The sequence below is a fragment of the Linepithema humile genome, chromosome 6, assembly GCF_040581485.1.
Source record: "Linepithema humile isolate Giens D197 chromosome 6, Lhum_UNIL_v1.0, whole genome shotgun sequence".
NCBI classification, from domain to species: Eukaryota; Metazoa; Arthropoda; class Insecta; order Hymenoptera; family Formicidae; genus Linepithema; species Linepithema humile.
In genome coordinates, this window is record NC_090133.1 from 912,122 (window position 1) to 921,915 (window position 9,794).

The following is a 9,794-nucleotide window of genomic DNA, read 5'->3' on the forward strand; positions in this document are numbered from 1 at the left end:
GTTTTATATTTTATAAAGCTAAAAATACTAAATAGCAATTAAAGAATGTTAAATATAAAAAATATCATGTCAAAGCTTTAAGATTAAAATAATATTTTAATGTCAGTTTAACTTAATCAGTTTAATTTAATGTATGTGCATATGTACATACAAGCCGGGCACGTATATAACGTACGAACGATAAGTTTGTCGCGTTTGACATAAAGATAAAACAAATTTCGAGGAATACATAAAGTGATATATCAACATACCAATCGATTCCTGTAGTTCAGAGAACCATCGTGACCGACGTTCCTTCGAAGCTGTCTCACAGCTCTCGGCGGTGCCGTGGTACGCATTTTTCGTTGTGATTGTTTAGATCTCTTCTTGATTACAAATTCATCACCATATCACTCGCGACGCGCGACAAAGTACCGTTTAATTATTTCTATTATTGTTCGCCATGCAAACGTAACCACTTCATATCAACGAATCGCAGTAAAATAATATTATATCATAAACAGCATCTGCACGTATTACAAGATTCTTTCCTTGGCGATGCAAAGTTCGTAACGAGATTTCGCCACATTGTAAATCATAGAGGTTAAATCACTGTATTGATTCTGGAAACACCGGCGACAAGATGTCTCTACGCAAATTTTGTAATTCAGCATCTCGTTAGGCACACGCTTGCCTCGCAGGAGCGCGTGCCTTGTGTCGCGCAGCTCCTGTTGTTGCGTCATACTCCGGAAAGGTCACCGGCTCGACCGTCGTCGCCGCTGCGTGTGATTCGTTTGCTTGCTTACTCATCCACATGCTGTACCCCGTTCACTGCAATAATGCTACGATATACCAAAACAACGGCCCACTCTTCCCGCGCGCGATACAGAAGATGAGTCGCTCACTTCGCATTGCTTCGTATCAAGTCGCCGCCGTGATTGTTTCCATCTCCATGTATTCGCGATACGCACGGTACCACTGCGTAACTGGCACGAAAATCTTCGCTTTCCGCGTGTCCGACTGCAATAGATACGGATGCACCGATACACTTCTCGCATTGACGACTACCGATTTGATGAACGAACCGAGACGCAAAGACCGAACACGCGTCGTCCCGCGAGGAAAACGAGCAAATTCGTCATTTCAATGTGGCTGCCGGTGCCGTACTGAAGTCCGCGGCAAGCTTCACTCTCACTTACTCGCTTCCAATATAACTCGCGTCGCAATCGAATCCCGGCTTCGGATTTCTTGGCGCCCGCTTGACGACGAACGTCGCCTACGTCGGCGCCGACGCAACCAGCATCACAAATGCGAATAATTAGAGAAAAACGTGCAACGCGATACTCCTCCGATTAAATTATCTTAGAAACTCACGGTTTCCCGACATTCGTAAATGTGCAGTTCGGATCTCCAATATACATGGTAGCGCCACCTGTTGCGTTTTGCACTCGCCGGCGTTTTCTGCATATATCTGTTCCTTTAACATCGCCTTATTACGCTTTTCTACACTTACGATGGAAGAATTCGTTAAAATTTATTTTATTCAAAAACACGTTTTCTTATTGGATACGCACGTTATGGATTATCTACTCCGGATGATGGACATAATATGAATCTTAAATATGATAAATGTATCGGAGATGCTAATTGGCTATCAAATAGTGATTTTCTAAAGTTTCGAAACTTCTTTCCGCTAGCCAATTAACGCACTTGTACAATTACGATTACACTTGTCGTGCGACCAATGAAAAGTAGCCTAAATCGGGTATGAAGACGCCAGGGCTGCCATCTAAAGTCCTTTTTATCGTCTGGCGCTCGTTCTTGCAGCACGAAAAGATCGAGCGCAGCAAGGTAAGCACTATAAATAATAATTATGTACGAAATACGAATCTCTCGCGTGTATAATTCGACTCAAAGCTGCGTGAAACAGTAGCAAAGCATAATGGCGAGGTATCGTTTAATATTTAAATGACGACGAGATAAATGCAAAGAATAATGGCGCGCGCGGTTCTTGCCATTACCGCATCTTTTCAAAACGAGTTGTACTCCGATATTCGGCACTGCTATCAAAAGAATGGCATGTTGCGAAAAAGTAAAGTATCATTAGATATCAAACAATAACTCATTTTAGAATGAAGAATATTCAGAGAATGCTTGGTTTGTCTCGATGGAGGAGGGGGGGGGGTATCCATTACGCGATATTGTCCATGGAAATTTCCGCCATTTTTGTAACTTTTAGTGCATCGTGAAGAAAGCTACGTTCATAGATATACGGTATTCGGTAAAATGGCGATCGACGAGTGACGTGAGACTTCCGCGATTTTTTCTTGTTAATGTAAAATAGGATACGAGAGAATTTGTAGAGATTAGAGGATGCTTTCAATTATTTTAGAGTAATATAAAATCTATCGCTTCCGAAGATTTGATTCCCAAGTGCGTCGCGGGGAATGTTGCGACAATCGCGGTGAATCTTCGATAAACGATTCTTGAAATGGCAACGCATGCAAGAAGCATCGGTATTCGCGCGCGTAAAACTCTCGCGATTCACGTGTTTTCTCGAAACACGCCGAGAATGTGATTGCTAAAACCCGGCGTTGCCGCCGATACTTGTCGCGTACGAAAAAAAAGTAACAGGCGAAGTGCAAGTACGAAGTGCAGTGCAAGTCAAAATTCCCAAGTGCGTCGCGGGGGATGTTGTAACAGTCGCTTGATAATCGCGATGGATCTTCGATAAACGGTCCTTGAAACGGCAACGCATGCAAGGAGCATCGGTGTTCGCGCGCGTAAAGCTCTCGCGAGTCACGTGTTTTCTTGAAACACGCCGAGAATGTGATTGCTAAAACCCGGCGTTGCCGCCGATATTCGTTGCGTACGAAAAAAAGTAACAAAGTGATTCTTGCTGTGATTTCCAAACTTTGTCGAGAAGTCATCTCTTTTTCCTTGTAATATTTTATATATTTTTCGAAATGCATGATTTGTATCAAAAAAGATAATAATTAAAGATAATAATTAAATTTAAAATATTAAAATTTAGCATATATTTTATACATTTATTCAAAATCTATTTTTATTTAAGATTTTTTGAATTAATATTTATATCATTAGAAAAGTAAATTATATACAAATAAATTCAAAAAATAAGTAAAATTTAATATAATGGATTTATTTAATATAATGGATATATTTGGAAATCACTGTTTCAATGATAAGTGCAATGTGAATCCATGAAAAGTGAAATATTCCGACGGGTTTACGAGATTAGATGGAAGAGCAGAACGTCAAAATGTAAGTAAACTAATTTTTTTGTTAATAATATGATTGACAAATTAATGAATAAAGGAATTAATATAGCAATTATATCACATTTGGCAAGTTCAACTAGAAAATTAAATTTGAAATTAAACAATAATTGCGAATTAAACAAGTACACATTTTACATGACATGTGAGACGTACAAATCACGTTATCTTTTTTCGCAATCATGCGAATAAATACTGTAATCTGAATAAGGAATTAAATTGTTGATGAAACATCCGATTGAAGGATTTTGTTCCTCGTATTCCCACGATGGACTTATGTAACTCTTTTGTTTTATTTTCCAACAAATTAGCAGACGTAGCCTGTCGCTAGCGATATATGTACCGCGCACACACACATTTTGCTTTTCCTCTTTAATCGATTTAAACTTGCCGATCGTGATTTGCAACGCGTCGTCTCGCGACCCGATGATCGACATTAATTTCCTGCGCTTTTTTCTTTGATCTTTCGCTCCGTCCGTGCTGGGAATAAAATCGCCACACCAGTAATAGCCATAAAATATGCGCCTCAATTAAATATAATTCGTCGAGAATTTTTCTTCGTCTCTACTACTCTTTAATTGAAATTCGATGCACGATCGAAGACAAATTTATATCCCCATCTTCGAACGACACCTTCTTTTCCAAGCACCATTAATTTTTAATATATGAATAAAAAAATTACACACGGAATATATTAAATATTCAACAAATGTTTTTTCTTAATTTGAAATTAATTTAGTAGTGAGTATTAATAAAACACGAGAAAGTATAAATCTAAATTTTATCTGATTATTTTTGGACACCTGTTTAGATATTTAGAGAGAAGTTGCATTCGATTTCTCATCGCGCTCGTAACAATGCAAAGAAGTTATATTCCGCGTGATCTTTCTAGCCGTATATGCCGACCTTCACGAAAAATGTGTTTTAGTACCGCTATTAAGTTAGGCATTCTCTCAATATTCGTGAATAATAATGCATTATATCACTTGAAATACAACGAGTTAACTCGCGTTCCACGAAGATTGCACGGTGCCTCATTCTGTTTACAATACCGACTACGACCGAGTATTCAAAGCGCACCGAGCAAGAATAATAATGGGACAATTTATTACTACACTCTGATGCAAAAATAAACACGTACAAAAAACAAGTTTTGCCTGAATAAATAAGAGTAAAAATAAATAAGACAAAGTTGATAAGTTACATAAAAATACAGAGATGAATAAAAATAAAAGTATAATAAAGTATAATAATAAAGTAAAATTAAGTATAATAATTATCATACGAATTATTATTTAATTATTTGCAAATTATATGTATATTGCTTGTGTTTTCTATCAAAACGTATGCATATGCAAAATCTAAACGCGCTCAGAATTTTATTTGAATTAATACTCCAAATTAATAATGCGAGTTTCATGAAACACGATAACTAAAAGATCAAAAAGATATTGATCGTTAAGAAATTTTTCACTCAAGAAAGAACATCGAGAATAACGTAACGCGTTTTCGATAGACTTTAAACATTATTCACGTCATAAAAGTGTTATATACGCGTACAAAAAGCATCGTAATAAGATTATAAACGAGTTTTATTACCAGACATAAAATTTCTCCAATGTCGTAGCGAATTAATGGAACAGTTCAAAGTTAATTGCGCTGCGGTGTGAAGGAAAAATCTAGAGAAAGCGAGACTTTGATATATGGCAGATGATAAATTATCGCGCACTTTTTCTTTCTTCATAGAAGTTTTTCTTCTCGCAATATGTCACAAATCATCTTAGGAACGTTATAGAATACACAGGAAGATATTTTTCAGAAACACACTTTTGAATTTTTCAAAACGTGTGCCTCGCTTTGTATAGAAACTTTTAGCGTAAATCAAGTAAAGTTTTTGAAAGATGTGTTTGACCTTTTTTAAACAAATCTCAAATGCATACATCATTCGTTTTTCTCGATTCGAAGGCCGTGTGCTCATTCAGCCGCGCTCTTAGTTATAACAGTTGTAAAATGTACGGATATTTATCGTAATGAAAGGGAAAAAAAACAGTTTCTTTCCCGCGGAGGCGCCTATTTGTCCCGTTTCTCATGAGTATTCGTTTTCTAGGTTCGCAATGTCGTATCTCCTTGTAGAACGCGCGTTTTTCTTTTCAAAGCACGTTGATAGATCTAACGACGCCGATCAGCTGATTGCGCAATTGATTGCTACTAATTACGAATACCATTGACGGATTCCTCTCTCATCGTAAAAAACATAGCAACCGTACGCGAACTGCGCACCAGTGACCTTTAAGTCAAGCTTCATATTTTTTTTCATAGACAATCGCCTTCTCGCGCAGTGGCAAAAAAAAGATATTGTTCAATTAGCAGGCAGTCGTTACCTTGAAACCTGTATACATTATGTCATACGTATACGGTGACTCTAATATAACAATTGAGTTGTTATTTGAAAAACTTTAAGATTTTACTAAAAAAGAAAAAAATTAAACAAAATATAGTTTGCATAAAAATTATAATCATGCAAGAATTATGTTTGAAAAGATTGCCGCAAAGCATTGTTCTTGAAAATATGCGGATATTGAGTTTAGATTCTAAATATCCGAAAGGCAGCGTGTTTTTATAAGTACAAGAAGCACACCCGGCGGGTGAGCGGTTCATTGCTTTATCAATGATATGTAAGCGTATTTTAGTATTGACGTTTGTTTACATACCGTTTTGTTGCGATGCGCGCAACAGAATGGCCCGTTTCCCATGATTTCCGCGATCAATCCCGGCCACAATCTCGATTGCCAAGTCGCCGTAACTCTTCAGTTTGCGTCGCTCGAAGCATTGTTCGATGTTTTGTCAGCTACTTCTCTCCTCGTGAATTTTGTCCTTATCATCCTGGCAGCGCGCATGACAACCTGTCTTATGAAAGTTATCGTTTGTCAGCATTATTTTCTTAAGAATCGCAATGCTGAAAATTTAGCTCTTTTTCACGCCATGAAGTAGTTGTGCGCACACGTGTATCGGCATTTTTTCTTTACCGAATATTTTATTGTTTTATTTTTGCCGCTTGTTGAAAGTTAAGGTTTATATGTTCTATGCAAAGAGAGTTAAAAGGAAAAAAATGCTGGCACGTTTTGCTGTCGTAAACAGAGTGCGTTTGCCATTAAGATTTTAATTGCGTGCCTAATTGATCGCGATTGCTACATTTTAATTAATGTTCGTCTCAATTTGCCTTGCGAGCCACGCTATTTGTCTGTGTAAGCATTAAAGTATTTATCTCATTTTTACAAAAAAAATAGATTTATAATGTGAATAACATTATTATAAACTATAATCAATTATCAATATAAATTATAATCATGTTCCAAAATCAATATTAAATAAAGATAATGAATTTCAATATTATCTTGATGTCTTTCAGTTATTAATTTTGAGCATGTCTTTATAGTATCTATTTTGCAAAACACGATCTGCAAATTATTTTTAATATATGATTATGATTAATGATTTATAAGCATTGACGATCTTGCTCTGGGAAATTTTTCTTATAATAAGAATAGAATATGTGACGCACGTCGCAAGCTTTTTTTAGATTATTCAAAGTCATATTGGTTCGTCTTACTTGATTGAATGTCATATGTTTATTATTCCATAAAATATCATGTGTGAATCCAGGAATAATAATGTTTCTTCGTCTATGCTATTGTGATATACATACCACACACACACACACACACACACACACACACACACACGCGCGCGCGCGCGCGCGCGCGCGCATAAATATATATATGATTTCAAAGTTTTTCTTTTTTTACTCCCGACTGTTGCCAACTGTAAGTTATCTTTGAAGAAATTTAATTATTAAGATATGTCGTAAATTTTGATAAAACTATTATATTATTAATATTAATTATTTAAAAATTTTGCGATTGTTTTATAACTTGCAACTTTCTAAAATATTTATCTATTTTAATGCAACTTTGAAAAAAATAATAAAAGATCGATAAGAACAATAGTATTGAATGATAATATCACTCGTCTGTCTTTCAAAATGTTTTGCTCGAATGTGAAAGGCTTACAAAAAAAGAATGTATATATATATATACTCGAATCATAAAATTGATTTCTCTAAACTTTTATGCTTTCAAATGGATTTCTTATCTATTTCTCTAGTTATTATTTATTAACAAAAATATTGCATGGATTATGAAAACTTTAGCGTATAATATTTAACTTGTGTCCACATAGTTTTATTTCTATGCAGAAAAGAATCTTTGTTTTTTCTTTGCATTCGTATGAATTATAAAACGATGTAAAAAAAGTAAAAATTATTAATTATCAAAATATTAAGCAATATAATAATAAAGCCTTATTAATTACCTATTAAATATTACTTATTAATTATAAACAAAAATATTTTAGTTTTACCCTTGAATTCGATTCTGACGTAGTCCCTCGTAGCGGTATTTGTAGTAGAAAAGGTCACGCATTGGTGATCCGGAGATAAAGTAAATCGATTCGTGATTTTACGTTAATTACTCATACTGATTTTTAAACACACGTCTCAGAATGCCTTGCGATAACCCGAATGCCTTCACGTGGCTACACACGTGTAGCCGAACGCGTCCCGACGCGATGACTTCCAAAAACTGCCGGTCAAATTGTAGAAAAGTCCTGGTTCACGCGGACAGCAAGCCGACACGCGTGTTTACGCGTGCGCGCGTAAGCGAGCGAGCGAGCGAGCGCACGGTACCAATATCCATACAAGCGAGTCACCGCTTTATTTTCCTCCGTTACATCACTGTCGTTGGTAGCTTCGCTTCGGCATCGTCATTCCAATACAACTCGCTGTCTTGTTCTTATCGGTACACAAACTACATTTCGCGCAAAAACCGTAACTCGCACGCGAAATATGCATAAGATACAAATCATAGGGACTCAACGCGATGCAGTACGCTGCAACGCGATCGGTTCAATCAATCCAGAGCATAATATATACGAAACTTGAAATCAAAATAAAATTTTAGTTGCAATTTCTGAGCCGCTTAAAAAATATTTTTCATATCTTCTCATTTTTATCTTTCTTTCTTTCCTCAAATAAAAGTTTTATTTTAAGCAAGCATTTTGAATGAATTATCAATGAAGTTTTTAGTATAATTTTACTTGTGATTCTGCTACATATTAATATTTTTAATAGGTTTGAATCGGTGTCTGTAAAATTCTTCGCATATAATCTTTCAAGCGGGTTTTTGATGTTTTTTTATCTCTTTTACGCTAATTTATTGAAAACAGATGGGAACCGTATAATAAAATTGTGATTTAATTGTTATTTAACTGTTATTATTTATTTATGCAGTCTTTCATAAAAAATTGTTTGCCTCTTTAGAAGTATGAGAAATGTAAAATTTATGATAATGAGAATCTTTGCATGTGATTTTGAATTTTATTTCAAAGCCATTAAAACCAAAAATTATTTTCCACTGACGGAAACATTAATTTACACACAATATAGTCTTCTTTACACATTAATTCACACTGTTAATAGTCACCAATAAATAATATTATCGTATCCTTTATTTAAAAATTTTTATTTTTTGAGCCAAGTTTCTATCCATTTTATTTTGCAGTTTTACAAAATAATTTTTTATAAAAAAGTTAGTTAAAATATTTTTTAATAATATTTGATAAAATATAAAATCAATTTAAAATGAATTTAACGAACAGAATAAGTGGCTTAATTCGCACTAATATTGATATTGATCCGTTCAGTATCGGAAGTATATCAAAACTAAAGATTATTTATTAGACCAACCAACACTGATTTTTTTTCAAAGTAAGCGGATGCGAGATTTTAGAGTAAAAAAGCACAAAGAGGCGGCGGAATGCATCACGCAATGCGCTCGCTGTGCTACTGATATTGCTGCGCTTTGCGTTGTCGTCTCCCGCGTAGCACGTGCTGACCGTAAACATCGGCTTACGTCAAGCTCGACGTATTCGATGTAGAAACTTGTTTTGTCAATGAAAAGACCTCCATAAAAAATACAATTTCGCAGACAGAAGATAATTTGTATTACTGGGCGAACTATTTAAAGAACGAATATTTAGATCAGCGATAAATTGTAGTCAACAGCATGTTGTAGACGCTTAAGAATGTCAACAGAAAAATTTAGATTCAGAAGCTTCATGGAATCTGGAAAAGAAAAAACAAAAACTATTAGAAAAAGGCCATAAAACGTTTCGGGAAAAATATTTCTTTAATTACAAGCGGTAATTAATTAATTTAACGAATAAAGTAATGACAATTCTATTATCCAAATAAGCATTTTACTTCTACATTGATATCAATATACGGTTCAATATCAAATCGTGGAGAAAAACATAAAAAAACATTGATTTTTCCAAAAACGAATGAATGTTCTCTTTGTGCTTTAGAAAGGAGATTACATACTTAGCTGCCTACATGCAATCTGTGGCCCGTTTCCCCTTATCATTAATCAGCATTGCAAACAGTTCCATTAGATCTTA

The 9,794-nt window shown here is 35.1% G+C and overlaps 2 protein-coding genes across 4 annotated transcripts in view; both read right to left on the minus strand.

Annotated features, from left to right (window-relative positions):
- The window catches only part of Sarm (sterile alpha and armadillo motif), a 75,374-nt gene extending 67,161 nt beyond the window's left edge, over nucleotides 1-8,213 (minus strand). Inside the window, exons 1-2 of one of the 3 annotated variants that reach the window (XM_067357189.1) lie at nucleotides 7,698-8,213; nucleotides 5,990-6,181 (exon numbers count right to left, since the gene is read on the minus strand). In XM_067357189.1, the coding sequence (XP_067213290.1) occupies nucleotides 5,990-6,031 (42 nt within the window). In that variant the 5' untranslated portion in view covers nucleotides 6,032-6,181; nucleotides 7,698-8,213. Of the gene's footprint in view, nucleotides 1-251; nucleotides 1,343-5,989; nucleotides 6,186-7,697 lie in introns of those variants that run through there. The other 2 variants (XM_067357190.1, XM_067357186.1) reach the window with 2 other exon arrangements.
- Nucleotides 8,214-8,465: 252 nt separating this feature from the next.
- Nucleotides 8,466-9,794, minus strand: part of nmo (serine/threonine-protein kinase nemo) — a 92,875-nt gene continuing 91,546 nt past the window's right edge. Inside the window, exon 10 of the mRNA XM_067357230.1 lies at nucleotides 8,466-9,459. Coding sequence (XP_067213331.1) covers nucleotides 9,423-9,459 — 37 coding nt within the window. The 3' untranslated portion in view covers nucleotides 8,466-9,422. The remainder of the gene's footprint in view (nucleotides 9,460-9,794) is intronic.